Raw genomic sequence first — 23,112 nt, 5'->3', positions numbered from 1 at the left:
GGAAGCCCCAGGACCTAGGGTCTCAGGGGACCCTGCCTGCAGCTCTGTCTCCCTCTTCCCAACAGAGAGTGACCACAGCCCCAGGGAGTTTAATGCCCATTGTGTGCCGACAGATGCGTGAATTGTTGGGTCCACTGCCTTATTGCCAGGCCTCTGAGACTGTTGGCCTCTACAAGAACAGGGCAACCCTGTCCCCTCCGGAAACAAGTCCATCAGTGCTGGGGGTTCACACGGCTTCACTGTTTACATGCCCAGCTCCAAGGCAGAGCACAGAGCCCGGAGCGGCTGGGATGGGGCTGGGGCCTGTTCCCCCCGTGGCAAGTCAGGGCACGAGCAAGCAGAACTGTTCCCCTGCCGAGTCAGGACAAGGCTCAGCCGCAGTTCTGTGGAAACAGTCCTGGAGGCCCAGATGGGCGTGATCAGTAGATGCCCTGTCAGCTCTACATAAGATGGGAGGTCAGATGCTTTCGCAATTTTTCTTGTTTGGGAAACTTAAAAGGGGGTTGAGGGGGAGAGGAGTAGCATGGGCGTGCACTACGAGAGGCTACCCCTGAGCTGGACCCGGGGCGGGGGGGACCTGGAAGTGCCCAGAGGCTTGGGCCCCCTCGACACTCTTGGTTACTGATGAGGACGCCCCTCTCTCCCCACCATAATGCCAGGCAGTGCCGGGGCCCCCTTGGCTTCTCGCCTCCCCGCTCCTGGTCAGACATGAAAGAGCCCCAGTCTACACTGCTGGCTGACTTTGGAGGATCCGGATGGGAAACCCCGTGAGGGTGGGGCAGGATCCCCAGCCACTCAGGATGTTAGATCTCATGTCCTAGAAGTGTCACTCTGGCTCCTGTGTAGAAATGGACAGTGGAGGCAAGAGTGGCCGCCAGGAGGTCAGGGAGGAACCATGACGGTTGTCCACGGGGAGAGGTGATGGGGGTGAGGGCCAGGGTGGGTGCCGTGGATGTGTCACTTCCCTGTGGATGCGGGGAAGTGACACATCCTGGTGGCTCTGCAGGTCTGGAGACAGGGTCCAGGACACTGGTCAGTGGGGATGGAGCTGAAACCTGCAACCCCTGGATGAGGTCACCAAGGAAAGGAAGGAGGAGAGGGCCGTGGCCGAGCCCTGGGGCGCGTCACCGGGTGGACGATGGGGAAAGAGAGGTGGAATAGCCGTGGGGCTGGAGGGGAGAGTAGTGCCCTGAGCACGCAGTGAGGAAAGGATACTTCAGGAAGGACACAGTGATGCCAGGGCAAGTACACTCACGGCTGAGACTTGTCCATCAACTTTGGCAATGAGGTGATCACTGGTGACCTTGACGAGGGTCATCAGGATGGGGTGGGTTCAAAAGCCTGAGGGAGGGGCTGGTGTAGAGAGGAGAGGAGGGTGGTGTGGTCATTTCCTGGGGCCCCAGGAACAGATGACCGCCAGCTGGGCAGCTTAAAGCAACAGAAATGTGTTCTGTGCCAGTTCAGGTGTCCGGAACCAAGGCGTGGGCAGGGTCGGTTCCTTCTGAGGGCTCGGAGGAGAGTCCGTCCCACGCCAGGACGCCTTGGCTTGTAGGCGCATCGCTCAGTCTCTGCCTCTGTCATCCCGTGACCTCCTCTGTATCTGTCCTCTTCTTATAAGGGCAGGGCCCATCCTGCTCCAGTATGACCTCTGCTTAACCAATTACATCTGCAAGGACCCTGTTTCAAATAAGATCACATTCTGAGGTTCCAGATGGTCCTGAGTTTGGTGTGGCGGGGGGGAGGGGCGGTGCTACTCCACCCACAGCACCTCCCCCTCCCTGTGCTACCACCTGCAGGGGAGACGAGACAGTGACAGACAGAGCCCAGCGCTCAGATGGTGGAGTGTCTGTGGAGTGAAGTCAAGGACGCCCAAGTCCTCTGCCCAGGAGGGTTTGCTTGGCTTTCCACTGCAGCTGAGGAAGGAGGAACGTCAGGGTCCACCCAGGGGGAGCAGCCCGTGACAGGCAGAAGGCCTGGCCAGATACATCTTCTTGGTGTCAGGCCTGGGCCGGGCTTTGCTCTCACAGTCTTGGAGGTGATTCTGACCTGTTAGTGCTCCCTGGGTTGTCTGGAAAGTCTGCTCCCTCCTTCCCCGCCCAGCCCCACCCCACCCCAGCCGCCAGGTCCTGACCTCAGCAGGGAGCAGCTGTTTGCAGAGCGGGTCAGCCGGAGTCACCGGAGGCCTGTGCCCGGCCCCCTCCCCTCCACCCCGGGTGCTGCGCTGGGCATTTTGTCCTCCCAGCCCGCCTTCCCCGGGACGCCAGGTGTACCCTCCCCCGCAGAGTCTCTGCCCCAGTGCTGGGGCCATGGGCTGAGCTGGCCGAGGCCAGAGCAAAGGCAGCGTGTCCCTGTGTGACCTCCACCACTGTCCAACCACCTCTGATCACAGGCTACTTGTTCTGACTCTTTCTAGGGGCTCAAGAGTTCCAGGGCTAAGGCTGCAACCAGAGGGGTTGCTGTGTCATCTTGCTCTTTTCTGGGGTGAAGGGGCAGCGCTGGTCATTGTAGGCGGGGGACAGGGCCCAACTTGACCCCTAGGCCTGCCCACCACGCTCCCTGGAGATGCAGGAGGGAAAGGCCTATTTGCAAGCAACAGACTGGCCGTCACCCAAGGGAGAGTCCCTGACCCGTGGGTCCTCCCTCCCTGCTCCCTCCTGCTTTTAATGGTGCCTCCCACTAAGGAAGCATTGCCCTGCAGTTCAGCATTTTCAAATTCTCCCCTTTTTTGGCTCCCAGATACATTTGGTGTGGTTTGTCATGATTGCGGGTTCAGGGAAGGCCCACCTCTTTTCCTGCTTTTTGCCTTGGTGACCTCCTCCTGGTGTCCTCCCAGCCTCCTGGGATGCCCACACCTGACGCTGGCTCCTTCCTTCCCCCATTGCAGCTGGGCTCTGGGCGAGCTCCTCGTCGGGGGGACTGATCACCCTGCCCTGCAGGGGCTTCCTTCTGGGGTGGGGGGAGGTCACATGAGGGCAGCACGTTCTCAGAACTGGGGGGCAGAGAACCAAGCGTGCCCACGTTACCTGACCGGGTGTCAGGCATCCTTCCCCAGTTGGCAAAGACAAGGGGTTGGTGTTTTCTTTTGCTTCTTTTTTGTAAAAACGCCTTGAGGTAAAGGGAAAATACACACGGGTCCCGGGATGGTCATCCTCCACCCACGACTTTCTAGAAAACACTTCTGGAGCATTTTCACGGCAAGCTGCTTGCAGGAGGGAGCGTAGGGCCAGTCCCGGCAGCTGTGAAGGCGGCGGGCGGGAACGTCGCAGAACCGGGCACTTCCGGGCTTGAGACGTTCATCCTTGACCTCACAGACCCGAAGTTCATTCACAGCCTGTGAACTGGACCCAGCACCGGGCTCTGGGGCTCCGGCTGGGTTGCAGTCTCTCCGAGAACTGGGAGGTGGCCCCGGCCGTGCGTGTTCAAACAGGCCACCAGGTGGCCGCTTCTCCTGGAGATATGGACGTGGGCGCGTGGCCTCGTCCAGTTGCTCGACCTTCCGCTCCCAGGTATAGCGCCGGCCTCGCTTTCTGGTCCCTGAGCCACACCCCTTCTCATTCATATAAACCATGCACAGGAGCGGGCACCTGGGCTCCCCAGAGGTGGGCGTGGCGGCCAGAGGCCCCTCGCGCCTCCACGGAAGAGCGGTGGGCACCGGCCACGTGGATGGAGCCAGATGCACAACCTGCAGCCCCCCCAGGCGAAAGGACTGAGGTCGTCGGGGAGGCCTTCTGGGTCCTGTGAGCGACCAACCAAAATCTGTGGGACAGACGTTTTCCCTGGCACCGTGCCCATGTCCGTTTCTGTAGCCTCACGCGCGGTCTCTGCGATCAGACCATGACCCTGGCCATCGCTGTTTTGCCTCCTGCAAGATCAGTGGGGGTGGGGTGGCAATGACCTGCTGTTTAGAAACGTTTCTTCCTGAGGGTGTTGGTGAGTTGACCCGAAACCCATTTAGCCAAGAGGTGGTGATGGGACCTCCCTCTCGGCCCTCCCTCCCCGAGCCCGGCAGGGCTCTCGGGCCACAGGCAGTGGCTCTTGAAGCTTTCTCAAGTGCCTTCGGCCGCCAGGGGAAGCCCCTCTGCCTCCCCGTGGGGCCTGAGCCACATCCTCATGGGAGGAGGTGCCGGAGGAGAATGGAGGAGAGCTTCTGAGTGGAGGAGAGGAGCTGAACTCCCCCCCTCGATTGTTCAGAGGACCACTCACTCCTCAACCACAGGTCCGGCCGAGAGCTGCTGTGAGGCGTCGCTGGCCTCCAGGAGCTCAGCCCATAGGACTCTGGGGAGCCTTTGGTCCACATCCTTCATCTTCCAGCTGGGGAAACTGAGGCCTGGGTGGAGGGAGCCATCTGCTGGAGGTCAGGCTGCTGTGCAGGGTGAAAGTGAGGGGCCAGATCTGGGGCCACCGAGGCAGGTCGAGGTCCAGTGAAGGAGACCCAAGTCTCTGCGGGCTGGCAGGTGGGAGGATCCCAGCCCAACCCACCAGGTCTGTGGAATCCTTGACCCACAAAGATGGAAGGTCATTTAGTTCATCCTCTTGCCTCCAGGGAAGGCCCCGTTTCAAAGCTTTCCATGAAAAACATTTACTACTTCCATCCCGTCTCCTGTGACTGCCCATGGGAGATGAAGAGCCATTGTTTGTCTTCTTTCAAAGCCTGGAATTTAGTAAATGCACTATCAAGCCTAAGATGTAATGTGTTTTTTTTTTTTAATGACAGCTTTATTGCGATATAATTCACATGCCGTGCATTTCACCCATCAAAGCGCATGATGCAGTGGTCTCCCACATGCTCACAGCTGTGTAGCCGTCGCTGCGGGCCATCTTAGAATGCTTTCATCACCCCAAAGGGAACCCCTACTCAGTCGCTCCTCATTTCCCCCAATGCCCCCAGCCTTAGGATATGGTCTTCAATCACCGAATTTTAATTATTTTATTTTATTATTTTATTTATTTATTTATGGCTGAGCCATGTGGCTTGCGGGATCTTAGTTCCCCAATCAGGGGTTGAACCCAAGCCCTCGGCGGTGAAAGCGCCAAGTCCTAACCACTGGACTCCCAGGGAATTCCCAATAACTGAATTTTTAAATGTTATTTTTAATATTCTGAGACACACTGGTGAATATTACAGAACTTTCGTCCACTTTTTATTGGTGGAATGGGATCTCAAGGGAAATGGTGAGGAGTTTCTCGGTTTTTTGGTCTGACCTTTATTTTGTTCACAAAGGAGTTGGGGGAGACCGTGGATGAGGCCACAGATGCCCTCATTTTGCCTCTCTGCCTGTCCAGGGCACCGTGGGGGGGACCCCAGGCTGTTTCGGTGGGCTCATCTGTATGAGAGCTAGGAGGAGTCAGCTCCAGGAGGTCCTGGTGAGCAGGGCCCACCATGCTCCCAGCAGCCTCCAGGGCCCTGGAGGGCATGACTTTCCGGTTCCTTCTGGAGCTGAGAATTTATCTGAGATGCGAGCTGCACGGAGCCTCTCTTGCAGGAAGCTAGGCCCCAGGCCCTCCGGGACACAAGGACAGAGGTGCCCTTACAGGCTGCAGCTAGAAGCCCTTCTCGAATCCAGATTCCTGAGGCAGCTCTGCCGTGAGCTGGGCCCAGACTGCCGGGATTTGGATCCCAGCCTGTAGCCCTGGCAATTCGGTCTCCTCTGCGCCTGAGCGCCCTCAGCTGTAAGAGGGACTGGAGAACAGTCCCCGTGAGCAGTTGGGTTAACACGACACAATTCCCCTCCTAAAGGTCCGCGTGGGGTCTGGTGCTGGGGGTACGTGCAGGGGAGAGTCCATCCTGTGTGCCCCGGATGGACGTGCACTGAAGGGGCCTCTAGTTTGATGGGTTAGAGCAGGGACGGACTGGCTTGGAATGCTTGCTCCGTGTCCTACCAGCGGCATGGCCCTGGGCAAGTTATTTGGATTCTGTCCCTCAGTTTCCTCATCGGTAAAATGGGGCTGATGGTCATGGTATATCTCCCTGTGATTATCAAATCATTCATAATAAACCACTGTGAGGATTAAATGAGGGCTTACAAAGGGGCCTGGTCCAGTGAGTTCTCCGTGCCAGCAACTAATAATTCATATAAAATGTAAAATGAGTTAATCTGGAGTCATCTAATCTGGGCGTTAAAAACTAGTATTAATGATGCTATTGCTGTTGTCGGTGTTGTTTGTTCTAGAAGCACCTAGAGCTGTGCTAACCCAGTGTCCTCTGTCTCTCCTCGGTCTCTGCAGCGGAACCCCTGCCGCTCATGGATCTCTGCCGCCGCTCGGTGCGCCTGGCCCTGGGGAAGGAGCGCCTGGGTGAGATCCACGCGCTGCCGCTGCCCGCCTCCCTCAAGGCCTACCTCCACTACCAGTGATGCTACAGCCGGGACCACCAGCACGACCGCCCCCACCCACCCCGGTGCCAACTCACTGAGCCACCGCCGCGCCCCGCGCCCCGGACCGGCGTCTGCGGCATGGAAGTCCTGCTCTTCCCCCACAGCCTCCCCGGCTGCCCCGCCGGACACAGACTGCTCTGGACACGGGCCCCTCTGTCCCCCTTCCGGACACTGGCAGAAGTTCCCCGCATGCCGCATCACCGCCCCTTCTGGGAAGAGGACCCAGAGGATAAACTCCTACACTGAGCTCCGATCTGCTCTCGGGGTGGCCTGGGTACTCCCGCACCTGCCGGGCCCCACGGCGCCGAGAGTAGATCCCGGGGGTGCTAAGAGGTGCTTAGATGAGGGCCGGTGCCCGCCCAGCGGGGCAGCCGCGCCGGACGAAGCTCAGGACGTCAGAAGCTCACCGTGGCCACCGAGGCAGAAACCAAACCTGGACCTTCCCCAGGCACGTGAGCACCCAGCATCAGTCCTGGCTGTCGGTGCCCCTGTACCCCGTATTTATTCTTTTAACAATAACAAAAGCCATTTATTTATTCCATTTAGAAAGGACACCTTGTTCGGGTCACCTCTCTCTGGAGTGTTCTGTTGCTTTTCTTCCGCCTGCCCCTCCCTGGGGTGTGTGTGCCTCACCTGGCCTTTTCGCTGGGTCGTGTCTGTCGTGTGTCCCCACGTGGGCACAGGGGTGTCTTTGTTTGGGTCCCTTGACCTACAGTTTCCAGGGGGCTCTGCTCCGAGTGCCCGCGTGGGCCCCTGAGGGGGCATCAGCCTCACGTGCAATATGAGTGCCTTGGGGGACCCGTCTGCACGGGCAGTGGCGGCTCCCCGTATCTCCCCAGGCAGCCACCCATCGCTAGGGCTCACCCGTCTTTGCACGTGGTTTCATTTCTTTAGTCTTCTGTGGGGTTTTTCGGTGTGGGTTGGGTTTTGTTTTTGCTTTCCTACCTGAGATTTGCCATGTGCATCCTCGGAAGCTCTAGCGTCCCTGAAGACCACCCGAACCGAGACGGGAGGATGAATGAGTCTTCATCCCCTGAGAGGCCGGGGGCAGGGCGGGGTGGGGGAGACCAGAGCGGAGTTGCGTGTCCTAGAAGCCAGTGCAGGTCTCCGCTTGGTGCCCCTGTCCGGGTTCATCACGGTGCCCCAGAGCCGTGAGGTGGGGCAGGGGGGTCGGGGCGGGCAGCCAGCAGGAGAGGGACGCACCCTCCCGTGCACAACTCCCCCATGTAGCAGACCCCAGCACCTGCCACCACAGTCACCGTTTCTTATGTCTTGAAGTCGACTCTCTTAGAATCTGCCTTCTGTTCATTTCTGTACAGGTACAGTAGATGACTTTATTTGTTTAAAATGTTTAATATATATGCATATATATTTGTCTGTAAGAATTATGTTTTAAACAGCTGCTGTAGGGTACCTTTAAAAAAAAAAAAAAAGTCTTCCAGTGGAGTATATTTTTTAAAGCACAAAATTGGTGCCAAGACTGGGTGAGGAATGTAAATTACCCCCTTATTATTTGGAGGTTTTATGTCCCCCAGCGGGTGGGGGGAACCTAACCTGTAAGACTTTTAAAGATTTTCCTCACTCCTGTTTCGGGGTGGGTCATGTTCTGATGAATGTTACATGTGAGAGGGTCTCACTTATACAGATCCCAGCCTTATCGCCTTGACCCAGCCGTCTCCCACAGACGCTGGACAAATCACCGGGCTCCTTGTCATCTCTCTGCACCTCCCGCCCCCCAGCTCCCTGAACCTCGACCCCACCCTTCTTTCCTCTCAGCCCAGAGCCTTGTGGCCTGTACAGTTTTGAAACTCCCGTTGATATTTTATGATGGTTGATAATAGTCAGTAACCTAATAAAGGAAAGTTTATTAAAATACACAGCCACTTTGGAGTCCCTCTTTGTGCTTTGGGGGAAGGGAAAAGGGCAGGTCCATGGTTTTCAACAGATAATTGGGTGGTTCCCCCCCGACCCCTTAGCAGAGGGTGGGATGCCAGCTGGAGCCCCAGATGGAGGAGGAGGAGAATCCCAGAGGGGTGATCCTAGACCATCCCCATCCTTTTTCAGAAGTTTGTGAGCCTGCAGCTCAGAGTAAGGGAACTGGTGACCTAGTAGAAAGGATTCTGCCCATCAGCAAGCACCTCTGGCTTGTCGTTGAGTTGACTGGGCTTTTTGGAGCCCAGATGTGGGCTCGGAGCCCAAGTGCTGGGCACTCAGTGGAAGGAGCTGGTCCTTCATTCGTCTTTGTGCCCCCAGAGCCAAGTGCACAAGGATGCTGAGTGAACCCGTTCTGCCAGCTGCTGTGGGCAGAGTCCCCCCCACTCTACACCCCAGCAGAGAAGACAGGAAATTCTGGCTTAGAGGGTTGGCGAGTGATACAGTGAAGAGTCAAGAGGTTTACTAGATATGATCCGTGACTGGTTTCCAAAGAATTAACGAGTGCATTCAGCTCCCTGTGGGCACTTTAAATTCTAAAGGCATGTCAGGATCTGGTGGTGCTGGGAAAAGTACCCTGGTGTGAGGGCCCAAGACCCCTGGCACCAAGGTCCCGTGTCCCTTTCTCTGAGAGCCTCCTGGCCAGCTTTTCTCAGGCCACCTGCATCAGCACCAGCTGGGAGGTGTTTGTTAAGATGCTCGTCTCAGTGCCCTGCCTGAGATGGACTGAATCAACATTTCTGGGGCCAGGCCCAGGAATGTGCAGTTTTCTCCAGCTCCCCAAGTGACCTTGTCTAAGAGAGTTTGGAGACCACTGTTGGCAACTGTGTCAGCTCTGTCTCTGGAAAAGTTGCAGGGTAAAGGGAAATCCTTTGGGTGTATGGCTGGGTTGAGGCCTGCGAGGGGCACGTGGCCTCCTGAGTCAGACCTGGGTCCCAGTGTTGCTTTGACCCTCACGAGCTGTGTGATCTGGGATGAGCGTCTGCAAAATGGCAGTCACCGTAGTGCCCACCTCGGAGGAGGGTAGCAAGAGCGGAATAAAGCTTTAGAACAGGGCCGGGCCTATTAGCAAGCATGCGAACAAATGCCTTCCTAGCTCCTGCACTTCTGGAAAATGGCAGCTCCCGGATTGGAATGGGTCTCTGAGAATGAACCAAACATTCCTCAACCAACTTCCTGACAAATACTCTTTCTTCCCAGGTAAAGTCTCCAAAGATCAAGATGCGTATTGAGAAAAGGGACCCCTAGATGCCTTCCCCAGATGCAGTTGGAGGAAAACGGGGGGCTGAAATTATTTTTAGGTTGGAGTTCATGTCTGGATTGGAACTCTAGCTTGCTTACAAGGGGATGACAGGGGGAGGAGAAGGGTGAGGTGGGGGGGGCGGGGCGTGGGGCGGCAGTAGAAGCACAGGGAAAATAAGGACCTTTGTGCTGCCAGGAGACTTCTAGGGGAGCAGGGTTTTGTGTTGAAGGGAGTGGTCTTAATAAAACCATCGTGCAGACTGGCCCATGTGGTTGTAATTAATACCCTGCCTTCGAGCAGGTAGCAGGCTCTCGGCTTTGCCATAGATGGGAAGAGCCCCCTCCTTCTACACACGTCCATCTCCTGCACACGGCTTCCCACCCGCCCTCCCTCCTGCTCCTCCTCAGCGGCGAGATGAGGAATGTGGATTTACTGAACCATAAAGTATGCAGGGGGAGCTGGGGAGGGGGCCGAAGACAGAGCAATTAGTTCATGCTCCAGTCCAGACACCCAAACATGGTTGGAGGCCAGCTGCAAGGAATATTTGAAATAAATGAGCTGCCTGGGGCCAGGAGTTTGCTGTGTTTTCTGTGCGGGGCCATGGCAACCAGGGAGGAAATCATGAGCTAGGGATTGGGCTCTAGAATCAACAAATGATGTCCTGGCTTAGCAAGCTTGGAGGAAGCCGCTCAGGACACTCGGAGGGTTTCTTGGGGTTCAGCTGCCGCCGGGCAGGGCTGCCCGAGCCTCCTCCTGGGGTACTCAGCAGAATCCTGTCCCAGCTTCGGCCCTCCGAGCCCTCCATGGGGCTCTGACTTTTTCTTTTTCCTTCCTTTCTTTCTTCCTTCCTTTCTTTCTTTCTTTCTTTCTTTCTTTCTTTCTTTCTTTCTTTCTTTCTTTCTTTCTTACTTTCTTTCTCTTTCTTTCTTTTTCTTTCTCTTTCTTTCTTTTCTTTCTTTCTTTCTTTCTTTCTTCCTTCCTTCCTTCCTACCTTTCTTTTTCTTTCTTTCTTTCTCTTTCTTTCTTTCTCTCTTTCTTTTCTTTCTTTCTTCCTCTCTTTCTTTCTCTTCTTTCTTTTTCTTCCTTCCTTTCTTTCTTTTCTTTCTTTCTTTCTTCCTTCCTCCTCTCTCTTTCTTTCTTTTCTTTCTTTCTTTCTTTCTTCCTTCTCTCTCTTTCTTTCTTTTCTTTCTTTCTTTCTTCCTTCTCTCTCTCGTTCTTTCTTTCTTTCTTTCTCTTTCTTTTTTTCTTTCTTTCTTTCTTCCTTCCTTTCTTTCTTTCTCTTTCTTCCTTTCTTTCTTTCTTTCTTTCTTTCTTTCTTCCTCTCTTTCTTTCTCTTCTTTCTTTCTTTCTTTTCTTTCTTTCTTTCTTTCTTCCTTCTCTCTCTTTCTTTCTTTCTTTCTAAAAAAGAAAGCTAACACTTCTCTGGGACTTTTCTTCCTGGTCCAGAGAACAGCTGCTGGTCTGATAATGCTATTCCTGGGCAGAGGTAATGTTCCTGCCAGAAAAGCCCAGGCCGAGGGCAGCTGGCTAGATGGAAGGTGGCACTGACATTGCCCTGGGTCTGTCTTCCCACCCAGCCCAGCGGCAGCCTGTTTGGGTCTACTTTGTAAGCAGAAAAGGCAAAGGCCTCACGAATCCCTTCCCTGGCTCTTCTGAGGGTGGACCTTCCAGCCGCCCCTAAGAATGTGTTTTAGAGAAGCACAGGAGTAAGAAGACCTAGTCTGGGGACCTTAACTTGAAGTTCAAGTACCTCCTGCATCTGAATCACCAGGTGACCTTGGGGAGAAAGCAAAATCTCAGAAACTTTGATGCAGTAGGTGGAGCCTGGGAATCTGCATCTTGAAACACCCTGTAGCTGATTTTGAGACGTTGTCCCCTGGGGCCCCAGAGTTTCCCGCAGAGCTGGACCCATACAGAACCCCCTGCTGGTCCTCATTTCCTTCAGAGACCTGCAAGGGGCTGTGACCCAGAGAAGCTTGGCAAGCACTGGTGTGGAAGGTTCCATGGGAATCAGCTCCACCCATTGTTTCAGCCCCAGAGAGCTCACCCAGGCGCAGAGGCCCTTGTCTTGGAGGAGTGAATGGAGTGGGTCCAAGGGGAAGCACCGGAGTGGGGGCGGGGAAACCTCAGGCCCGGGCTCTTCCCCTGAGCCTCGGTTTCTCCATGGAAATCAGCCCCTGGACAGCTGAACCAGGATCTGAGAGGCACCATTGCCCTCGTGCCTTCCATCAGGGCCGCGGACACCCCGGAGATGCTCTCGGCTCCTTCCCACAAGCTCAGCACCCACCCAGACCGGCGACCCCGCAACCCGCCCCTGTCTCTTCATGGCATGGGGAGCAGACGTTCCATTCCCCCTCCCACCTGCATCCCTAGGCCCCATCTTTTGAAAAATTTTCAACCAGAGCCCGTTTATGAAGTACATTCCCAATGATTTCAGTTAAGCAAAGCCACCGTTGGGCTGCTGATGACCACGGGTAGAGGGAACTTCAGCCAAAAAGCAAAGAACCTCACCTTCCTGCTGGTTCGCGTGTTGACAGGGGAAAGGCCTGGACTCCGGAGCCAGGACAGCCCGGGATTCATGCCCGGTTACCCTCCTTACTGCCCGGAAGGGAACAGGAACCCCAGGAGCCTTGTCCCCATCCGTGAAGTGAGAACAATACTTTCCTCCCGGGGGGCCCACTGAGACACGGTGTGCTTAGGGCAGGGCACATCAGGGCACCTGGTACAAGGCACCCCTGCCTCTCCGCTTTCCAGCTGGCTCCTTTTAGAAATTGAGGTGAAATACACATAACATCAAATTCACCATTTTAAAGTGCGTCTGTAAAAAACTTAGAGCACTGCCCGGCCCATAGTCAGTGGTCAGTAAAAGCAGCCGATGTGATTATTCGCACACGGCCTGGGGGCGCCCAGAGACTCTTGTCTGTGCTACAAAATCTCCTGAAGCCGCTGTCAGAAACGAGACTTTCCCAGGAAGGCATCTTGCAGGGAAATTGCTTGGGCCTGGGAGCTTCTGTCCTTCTGGATGGAAATGAGGTCACTTTTCTAAAAATCAGCCTCATAATCAGGGCGGCAGACTACCCGGCAGTTAAGAGCTGTGAGGTCTTGCTCTCTCTCTCTGACCCCCAATCTCCACATTGTATTAGTTTTTGGAGGCTGCCACAGTGAGTTACCAGACACTAGGTGGTTTAAAACAACACACGTTTATTCTTTTACAGTTCTGGAAGCCAGAAGTCTAAAATCAAGGTGTGGACAGAGCCGTGTTCCCGCTGAAGGCTCTCGGGGAGAATCCTTCCTGCCTCTCCCAGCTTCTGGTGGCTTCAGGCTTTCCCTGGCTTGGGGCTGCATCCCTCCAATGTCTGTCCCCATTGTCACACGCCCTTCTCCCATCTGTGTCTCCCTATCTATCTGATAAGGACAACTGTCACTGGAGTTAGAGCCCATCTGGATCATCCAGGATGAAATCATCTTCAGATCCTTAACTCGATGGCATCTAAGACTCTTTTTCCAAATAAAGTCACATTCACAGGTTCCAGGGTTGGGACACAGACCTATCTTTCTAAGGGCCACCATTCAACCGTCTACACACATCTCTAAAACAGAGTTCATAATAATACCCACTCATAGGACGACCATGAGGATTTATGAAATGATGAAGGTGGAAAACAGCCCAGTGCCAGACCTGTGATGGGTGCTTCCAAAAAGGCAAGAATTCCCAGAGTTATTAGCTACGGTACCATGGCCCTTCTGTCCCAGCCTCTGATGGCCGGTCCCACAAGAGCAGATCTGCTCTGGAATTGATGGATGTCTTCTTTGAGGTGGGTGCCCAGGCTGTGTGTGGAAACCACAGAGGATGTGGAGAGAACTTGAAGCTTGACCACAGACAGAGGATGTGGCCCCTCTCTCTGAGTCTCCCTCTGACCAGCTATAGTGAGCGGGTCGCAAGGTCTGGAAAGGTGTGGACATTGCTCAGGGGTCATTGGAAACCGAGCCAGGGATGGGAGGCCCAAGTGCCAAGTTGCCCGTGGGGCCTTACTGCCCACTTTCCTCCATCTTTCTCTGGGAAGCGGGGGGGGGGGGGGGGGTCAGCTCGCATCCCTGCAGCCTCTCCAGACAGGCCCCGCTTGTGCTGATCGTACAAGGAAATGGAATGCGAACCCCGGGCTATTTAAAGAGCAAGAGAGACGGGGGCGAGGCTGGGACCGGGCCAAGCAGGGTGTCTCAGGTCGGCCCAGGGCTCCTCTTTGCACATGGTTTGATTTACTGGAGGGCTGCGAGCAACTCCAACTTCAGACAGAGAACTATTTGAAGCAGCTGCCAGATGTTGTGTCTGAGTTGGGTTTTTACAACTTGCTTACTGGTTAGCAGTCGGCCTCCCGCTGGAGCTCAGCTTGCCCCAGCGGGCTCGGGGGCCCTGGCACTGGCCCACGGGCCTTTGTTCAGCAGCTCTGCCACTTCCCCCCGCACAGCCCAGGCCCGCTCTTCCTTGAGTGGAGAGGGAGTGGGAGTCCGATTTCCAAAGCATTCAACCCACCTGGGGTGGCAGCGTGGCCCTGACTTCAGGGCATCTTGCAGGCACCCGAAGCTTGTGGAATGTTCCCCTGGCATAGGCAGGGTCTAAAACCAACCTCGACACCCCAAGGACAGCTTGGCAGTGAGTGCCCCTTGGAGCAGGCCCTAGTTCCAGGGCTGTCCCCTGGGAGGCGTGGATACAGACCTCACCCTTTCTTCCCTGCTTTTGCATCCTGGTCCCACTTTGGGCACCTGATGCCAGCCTCTTCAAATGGAGCACAGAAGGCCACAGGGGACCGGGGCTGAGACCACAGTTCATTTTAGGGGGGTGGTTCTGGAAGGTTCCCAAACCTCTGGAAATCCCAGTGAACCAGGGAAGTTCCAGGGAGGCACCAGTAAGACCAACCTTTGGATGGAGGCCACCGTGTCAGGCCAGAGGCCAACCCCATCAAGCAGGCCAAGATGTCCCAGCATGAGACTGTTGGGGTCCACAGGACTCAGGGCTACGGGGTGTTTCTCACCCCCTCTCCCCACCAAGGAGGCCTGTGGCGAGAGTCACATGATCCAAGTGTTCACTTCCTGAGGCCACTTGGAATGATTTCTCAGAAGTTTGCTCTGGAGCAGAGCAGGCGACCAAGGAAAAGGGAGGGGATGAGAGGTGGGGCGCGGAGGAGCCGGGAGGGAGGGGGGCAGGGAGGGAGGTTGTGCAATTAATCTTGGTGCATGTGAAAGCACACTTGTGTCCGTCCAGGAATCCCGAAGGCCGCCAAAGTGGACAGAGTGTTCAGTCCCCTACTGAACGCGCCAGAAATGTTTTGTCCACTGGGCAAGAAAACATCCTCTGCTAGCGCGCCCGTGTCTGGCTCGCCCTCGAATGAAACGCCTCTGAGGGCTGTGCTGGGAGGGGCGGGGCGGGGGTGGGTGGGTGATGGGACGCGGGGAAGGGGAAGCAGCTCGCCGGCCTGCCACCCTGGGGTACAAGGGGAGACGCCCCAGCCTGCCCGCCAGCCCTAAGGCACCCACCTCTGCACCACCCATTTGCAGCCCTGCTTCCTTTGAACTTCTGAATCTTCCAGAGAACCAGAGGGAGGTGGCGACCAGCGTGCCCTCTCCCAAGAGCCCGTGTTCCCAGTCCAGAAATGGTGACAGAATTTAGGAAGTCCCCAGGCCTGCCCACCACAGGGTGAAGCCCACAACAGTCTACAGACGCACAGAGAGACCCAGGCAAGGGGGCGGAAGGGCTGGGGTTTGGGATTTAGATTCAGAATATCAGTTGCCAATCCCGCGTCTCTTGGACACTCCTATGGAGCCTCAGTTTCCTCTCCTGTAAAGTGGGAATAATGATACCTTCTAGCCAAGCTCATGGTGTCGCAAAAATCAAACGAGGCCTGGGTGTGAGGCAAAGCCTGGAGACGTTGCAAAGCCCAAGCATGCCTGAGGTCTGATTGTTGTAATATCTGTTGACAAGAAAGTGGGAAAAATAAGCATCTTAGATAAGACTGCCCCTCCCAGAAAGCACCCGTCCTTCTGGTCCTATGGCTTCTCCTCGTGCACCCTGCAGCCATCCCTGGAAGCTGGAGATCCCCTCTGAGTATACCCCACCCGTAGCTTCCTGGAAGGGTGAGCTGGGGATGAACTGAAGCAGCAGCCTGCCCAGACTCACCTCTGGAGGACAGGCCCCTGAAGTCATCCTGGCCACCTAGGAGGGAGAAAAGCAACCTCTTCCTGCAGGAGGCCCTGTGGGAATGAGGAGAAGAGGTGCCACAGCCTTTGTTATCCCATTAGGCAAGCCCATCTTGACCCCTTGTCTGTGCCAGACACGTGGGGACACCAGGGATTCAGACAGAAAAACTTGGGAGATGGGGCTCTGCATCCAAGTGAGGCAGAGTGAGGAGCAATGGACTCCACCAGGTGATCAGGCCAGGGGTGACCTAGCAGGGTTCTGAAGGATGAATAGGAGTTTTCTGGGGGGAAGGGGAGTGAGTTCATTTGTGTAGGTTCCTCTGTAAAATAGGGATGGTGATAGGACCTGCCTCATTGAGTGGCTCTTTGTAAGGTACAGGATTCAGTTTCTGGCACATAGTGAGTGCCATTTAAGGGCTGGGTAGAAACAGTAATACTACTACTCCTAATAATAATAATGCTGTCTAAGCTCACAGCCTCTCTGCCTCCCACGGGCAGCCCCTTGAAGGAACCTTAAACCCAGAAATTCAGGAATCCAGGGTCTTTTATTCTGCTTGCATACAGAAGTTCTTCCAGCTTTGGGCAGCTCCTGGTCTAGGCTCTGGCTCTGAATTCCCCTGGGTGCTCCAGTCTCAAAACCCACCGGAGTCTATACTCCTGAGAAGAGCCCAGGCCTATCTGTGTGGCTCCTTGGGCCCCGTTCTTGGTGTCTGGTTTGTCTGGGAGCATCACGGTGGCTGCGTGGAGCCCACTCAGCTCAGTACAGAGTGTCCCGGGAAGGGGGTCCTGTGCTCCCAGACCTCTTCTCAGCACGGTGACCGTTCCCTTGGGCACTGGGGCTGTCAGTGGGTCAGCCCCCAGCGATGTTGCTGCTGTACCTTGGGGTGTGGTCGGGGGAACAGGGCCCAGCATCCCCAGGTAAATCGAGGCTGCCTTCCCCCTAGAGTCGTTCCTGAGCAGGAGTCCAGGAGGAGCTGGGGTCTGCCTCTCCTGAGGGATGTGGGTTCAAAAAAGGACTTAGAGTGGAGACCTGGGCTGCAGCCCCAGCTCTGCTACTGGTTGGTGATTCTAGGGAAATGACCCACTTCTCTGAGCCTCTGCAGCCACCCTCCAAAGCAGGTGTGATCACAACGTCTACGTCTAAGCAAAAACGCAACCCTGAGAACTCGCCCTGTGCCAGCAGACTCTCTTTGCACACATTAACACGTGCGATCCCGTCAGCAGCCCTCTGTGGCAGGAGCTGCCGTGACCTCAGATGCTCAGAGAGGCTCCTTCACTTGCCCGAGGTCACACAGCTGAAGTGGTGAGGCCAGAATTCAAAACCAGGCCTCCCCGACACCAAACCCTGGACTCGTCACCCCAGGCTCTACCGCCGCTCTCAAGAAGTCGAGAGCTTTCTGCCACCCCTGCAGCCACGCTCCCATTCATTCAGCAGGTGTCCCCCGAGCCCTTACTCTGTGCAGGACGCTGTGTCGGGCCCTGAGTGTGGTCCCTGGGCACGGAGCGGACTTGACCTGCCACAGGAATCGGAGGGCGGGCATTGTCTCTGTCTGGCTTCCTCCTTGAACTTGGCACATAGTAGATGTTCAGCAAATACACATGGAGTAAACAAGAGGCTGGGATGCAGGCCTCAGCTCTTGAAGGCCTGGAGGGCCAGCAGGAGAAACCCCTGGGCTTTCTGAAAGTGAAGGAGAGGCAGCCAAGTGTTCTCTGACCACAAAGGCCCCAGGCCCGGGGGATGAGGCACGGGGCCACGTTAGGATGAGGACTGGACACTGAGAAGCCAGGGCAGCCTTTAAGACAATGACAAAGAGGGAACTTGTACCTTCAGCTGGCACTGGGTGGGGGCCAGGGTGGGAGGGCCAGTCTGCCTGAAGGGTTTATCTGTCATGGGCTGTCACGCCCTGGCCTTCTGTTCGTGGGAGAAGCTGGGACCCAGGTGCTCAAGCAGCATCCTGCGCTCCCAAGCCCCGGCTGCTCCGTCCCCGGCAAGCCTGAGGGGGAGCCACTAGAGTCCCCATTCCTCAGAAGCAGAAACCGAGGCTCTGAGGGGCGCCAGGATTTTGGGGCCGAGCTGGTTCTGCCGTGCTTAACCCCACGGGAGCTCTCTCCTGCCCCAGGTGGCCCCTCAGCTCTGCCCCGCTCTGTCCACACTGCAGCCTTGACAGCAGCTGCCCTGCCCCTTGGGGAGGCCTGGGTCAAGTCCACTCTTGCTGCCTTCTCTTCCTTCCCTTTTCCCAGAACTGACATTTCTGTGTTTGGAGCTTAGAAATTGATCCCGGAGCTGCTCACAGAGAGGGAGACTTCCCAGCAATCCTCCCCCTGTCACTTGGTTCGTGCCATCAGCAAACACCCAGCTTGCAACTCTGTGCAGGCCCCGAAGGTAGAAATTGGATCAAGTGACAACACAGAGCAATAGTAGTGCTAACACTGGGACGTCCTCAAGTCATGCCAGCCCTCTCTTATCCACGCGGTCCTCTCCCCGAGGTGGAGGGTCCAAGTCATCCCCATTTTACAGATGGGGACACTGAGGCACAGGGCAGCTGGCTGCACCGCCCACACAGGACTAGGAGGTTCAGGCCCCAGCCTGTCGGGCTCACACGCACATGTGCTCAGCTCCCAGGCTCCCCCCCAGGATCTCAGAGGGCGAGGGAGACGGTGAGCCTTCACAGCCCACAGAGATGGCAGTGAGGACCCTTGCCTGGGGTGGGAGCTGCCAGGGCTTCGAGGTGGGCACGTCTGGGATGGGTGCCCCAGGTGGGATCTGGGGAAACACCATCCAGAACAGAGTGAGCAGCCCGTGGACAGGCTCCGAGGAGGGGAAGGGGGGCCCTGGGGGGGGTGGGACGCCAGCATCGGGCTGAAGGGTGCAGAGAGGCAGGCAGGGGGTGAGGACTGAGGAGAGATGAGGCTGGTGGTGAGGAAGGCTGGGCTGATGCGCCCGCCTCTCCCTCATGGGTACCAGGTAGCCCTTTAACTAAGGGAGCAGTAAGGTCAGATCACGCCAACATTTCTCTCCAGGACACGAACCTGTGTTTTCACGTCTGTTTCCCCTCATGTCCCTCTGGAAGCATCTTGAAGACAAGACCTGAACTGCTGCCTGGCCTGTGGGAAATGCTCAGTACGTATTTGTGAATTGATTGAATGAATGAACAAATGAATGGATAAGTGAATGAATGAATGAACATAGGCGGTATGCCCCGGACACGTGTCTCCTTGATCAGTCACCCAGAGCCTGGCTCTCTCTTGAAGCCCAGGTAACTGGGATGGTGGGCAAAGGCCTCTGCACTGAGGGTGGGAGCCCCAGGAGACAGCAGCTGGGAGCTTGGCAGCCCCGGGGAGGCAAAGGTTTCTGCAGAGAGAGTCCTGGCTTCTCCAGAGGCCTGTCCTGGCCAGGTGGCAGTCCTTTGTCTCCTCCTGCCCCTGAGGGGGAGACTCTGCAGCTTCCCCCCGCCCCACCCCCCATGGATCTCTGCCGAGGGGCACCAGCAGAGCTGCTGGCTTCGCCAGGGCCACATCACTCCTTGTTTTCTCTCAAAGCATCCCCATGTCCAAAACAAATGAGGAACATTGACCTAGCTGGGTTACCTTGGTCTTCCTGGCCCAGTGCTGTTCCCAGCTTATTTTTATGAGCTGTTTAATCTGCACACTGTCTTCTGTTCTCAATAAACGGGGTTGTGCATTCCAGGATGGCCTCGAATGATAACACCAGCTGTCTAGACGGAGGCCAGCCCACTGACACTGTCATAAATAAAAATAGCTTTGTCTTCCAGCCTCTTGCCAGAGCCTGGGGAGGGGAGAGCAGACGCCCTGCGGGCTGGCTGGGGTGCAGCTCCCCGTCGCCCTACCTGCCTCTGCCCCTGCCTCCAAACCCCAGCCCCGCACCTGGGGGGCCGAGGAGTCCACACTGCCTGGCGGGGGGAGGACAGAGGCCAGGCTCCCCTGGAGGGGCCCACTGGGACCCCGGTACTCCCTTCTCCACGTGGCCTGTGGCAGCTGCTGGAACAGTGGACACCCAGGTGGCCATTGGAGGCTTTAACTTCGGGCTCCAAGGTCAGTGCTCCACCCACTGGTCCCTGGGCCCAGGTCTGGGCTGGGAGAGGCTACAGACCCAAGCCCAGAACCACCTGGGGTTAAACCAAAAGAAAGGGCGCTCCGTCCACCCAGCCCACACCCCAAATAACCGAGCAGGGTCCAGAGATCTGCTCAGTCCAGGAAGTCAAGGCACAAGGTCAGGATTTTCAGCCGCTTGCCCGCTCCTTTTGTCATCATTTGCCCCAACTGTCACTTGCCCCCTCCTTCATTCATTCATTCGCTTATTTGATCTCTGCTTGTCCCTCAGACTGTGACTCAGGTCTGCCCTCGGGGAGCCCTGGGAGCAGCAGGCAGGTGGAGGAAACTCGGGGTATCCCCCAAGCTCAGTGGGGGATGGCACAGCTGTATGTGTGTGTGTGTGTGTGCCAGGAGTGTGAAGGCACCTCTCTGAGGGCGTCCAGGCCATTGTGGGGCTCCCCACAAGCACAGGCCTGGATTCTCACACTTGCCCACATGGTCTCATGTAGGTCAGTTTATATCTACACTGACAACTGTCCTCACAGGCCAGGTACCCTTGTGCAGTACACAACCTGAACATCTGTACAAGGCAGGCCTGTGCCACTTTCTCTCTCTTGCCCCAGGCCCAGCCAGATTGAGTCTCTGTAACAGAAAATCTAGCTCCTCCATGGTCAGAGTGGCCTCTGGTGTGGGCTAGGGGAGTCCTGAGGGTCATTGGGTGAGCAGAAGAAAGATTTACACAGAACCAAAAGGCAGATGCTTTGACACGGACCCTGGCCTCAGGGAGTTGTGAGCTGTTCACCGTGTGCCCAGCCAGGCCCATAGAGGCTGGGCTGCTGGTCCTCTGCTGTCCCTGCCACCCCAGCGTCTTCAGTGAGTGCTTATTGGGAGGCTCCATCCACACCGGGCAGGGGCTCTGGGATCCAAGTCAGAGGAAAATGGGGGCCGCAGGTAGAACGGGAGGGGTCAGTGCCATGAGACTCGTGCACCTGGGCCGTTCCCCAGCTCCCCAGAGATATAGCTGGGCGGGTGCAGGGGTGTCTTCCGCGGGGGCTCTCTGGCCTATCAGAACTAAATGGCATCTTTAGGCCAGAATGTTCAGTGGGCAATTCCCCAAACCATGCCAAGCAGCTCTGCCATGAGGAGGGACCATCCCACTCGCCCCTCTGGCTGCAGACAGGTCTCTGCCAGGACCGCCTCAGACAAGGGGGCAGTCCTGGCAGAGGCCTTTTTCTCTTCGGGAAAGAGACTGCACACTCCTGAGAGTTTTTTCTCTCCTCCCCTTCTCTCTCCCTTCACACCAACAGACAGCGTGCACAAAACAAGGGGATTTCTGGCCCGAGCATTCGGTAGTAACACCATGTTATAAGGGGAGAGTGAGTGAGACGCTTCCTGTTGCCCCAGATTACACCCGCCCCCAGTCATACAGACAGACTCCGACCACCAGGGCCAGAGTGCCCTCACCTTACTGGGGGGCCAGCCCCCCCAGGCATCTTCCTTCCCTGGCTGCAAGGAAGGAGGTCCGGGGAAATTCTGGGGAGGGAAACAAAGAAGGGGAGACCAGCCACTCGTCCCCCCATTGGATGATTCTCACGCCTCCAACCTGTTGATGCCGGGTAAGCAGAAGGGGGAGAGCAAACGAGGAGACCGAAGAATGAGCACGCAGAGGCCTCCGCTTTGTAAAACTGAAAGTGATTGAAAATCTGTGAGTCAAGGGCCAGGAAGGAGCGGTTTGACAGTGCACAGCTGGGAGGCAAGTGACGGGAGCAAAGTCCAGGCCAACCTCACCAGGCTGTTTGATGAGCCAGCTGCGAAGCCTGCGGCTCGGCGACCCGGCCCCTGCAAGGCACTGGAACATTCTGCCTCACTTACAAGCTGCCGCACTTCCAGGAGCTTGGCTGCCTGTCCTTGTTTTACAGAGGAGGAAACTGAGGCCCAGGGGGGAAAGGCTGGCCCAGAGCGAGACTCGCAGCCGGGAGGAGGTGGGGGGGGGGGCCTGGGTTCAGACAGAAGCGGCTCTGATTCCAGGCTGCCCGGCCCCTGCGCCTCCCCGTGTCCCCCGCCGCCTGGCACCGGGTCGGAATAAGACATGTTGCTTCAACGTCCGACCCGGAGAAAACAGAGCCGTCCCCGCCCCGCTCCCACACGTCAGCCTCCCGACAAGCACTCATCGAAGACGCCGGGGTGGCAGGGACAGCAGAGGACCAGCAGCCGAGCCACTATGGGCTTGGCTGGGCACACGGTGAAGAGAAGGACACGGAGGGGACCGGAAACACAGACCTCAGCTGCAGAGCACCAGCCCGTCACAGGCCTGGAGGTGGAGCTCAGAGGTCAGGATCTCAGGCTCGGACAGCGACAGGGTGCTTGTGAATGTCCGCTGAGGCCCCCCGGCAACCTTTTCTCATCCAAATTGTCCTACTTAGTTGTCCCGACAAAGGCAGCGGGCCTCCTTTTTACAGCAAAGGAAACGGAGGCCCAGAGGGCAGAGGGGCCAACCCCAGGTCACGCAGCGAGGATGCGGCAGACAGGGGCCCGGCCTGCTCTCTCACTGCCTCAGAGCCCTTGTGCGGCGCAGCTGGGGAGCTCTAGGGGCCCGCGGTGTCTGGCGCTGCAAGGGCAGCCCGTGAAGAAGCAGCCCTGTCCCTCGGGAGGGTTTATGGTGTTGAAGTCCTGTCCACCTGCACCCAGCACCCGGGAGCTTGCACCTACCCCCGCCCCCGACAGACTGCCCACCTCCTGCTTCCCGGATCTCTGGCCAGGCAGGACCCCGGCACGAAGGAGGAAGAAGCCGCAGGCCCACGTCTGCCCGCCCCGCCCCCACTGCTTGCAGGTGACTGATAAAACCTCCGCCCACCTACCTCACCAAGCTGGAGGACGCTGCACCTGACCTTTCCAGAAGTCTCCATGGTACCCTGACTTCCCCTCGGTTGGGGGAGGTGCCTGCCCGGCATGGGATCCAATCCACCACTGTCTTCCCTGGGACTCCTGCAGGCTCTGGTGGGAAAGCAACTCTCTGCTGAGAGGCTGACGCTGGGAGGATGAGAGCCACCTTGGCCCTCCCCGGGCAGAGCTGCTGGAGGATGGAGCCAGCACAGGGGGACGCAGAGCTGAGAGAGGGGAGGGAAACACATCTATTCCAGGCCATCATTTGCACACCTGAATCCAGAGGCGCCTCAGCCCAGGCCACCCCCGGGGCTTCTAAGGCACATGAGCCAGTAAATTCTCTTCTTGCCGAAGCCTGTGAGAGCTGGGCTTCTATCACCTGCAGCGACAAGAGTCTGGAGCAGTCCAGGTGGTCAGACCCCACTCTCCCTGCAT

At 56.8% G+C, this 23,112-nt stretch overlaps 1 protein-coding gene across 5 annotated transcripts in view; it reads left to right on the top strand.

Moving 5' to 3' along the window:
- SPSB1 (splA/ryanodine receptor domain and SOCS box containing 1) overlaps positions 1-8,251 on the top strand; it is a 69,002-nt gene extending 60,751 nt beyond the window's left edge. For all 5 annotated transcript variants that reach the window (XM_082390797.1, XM_082390799.1, XM_082390800.1 and 2 more), the window contains one exon: positions 6,226-8,251. In XM_082390797.1, coding sequence (XP_082246923.1) covers positions 6,226-6,353 — 128 coding nt within the window. In that variant the 3' untranslated portion in view covers positions 6,354-8,251. The remainder of the gene's footprint in view (positions 1-6,225) is intronic.
- The last annotated feature ends 14,861 nt before the right edge of the window (positions 8,252-23,112 follow it).

This window comes from Balaenoptera borealis (assembly GCF_965194805.1).
Source record: "Balaenoptera borealis genome assembly, chromosome: 1".
Taxonomy (NCBI): domain Eukaryota; kingdom Metazoa; phylum Chordata; class Mammalia; order Artiodactyla; family Balaenopteridae; genus Balaenoptera; species Balaenoptera borealis.
Note: the sequence above shows the minus strand (reverse complement) of the source record. Positions and strands in the feature narration are given on the sequence as shown.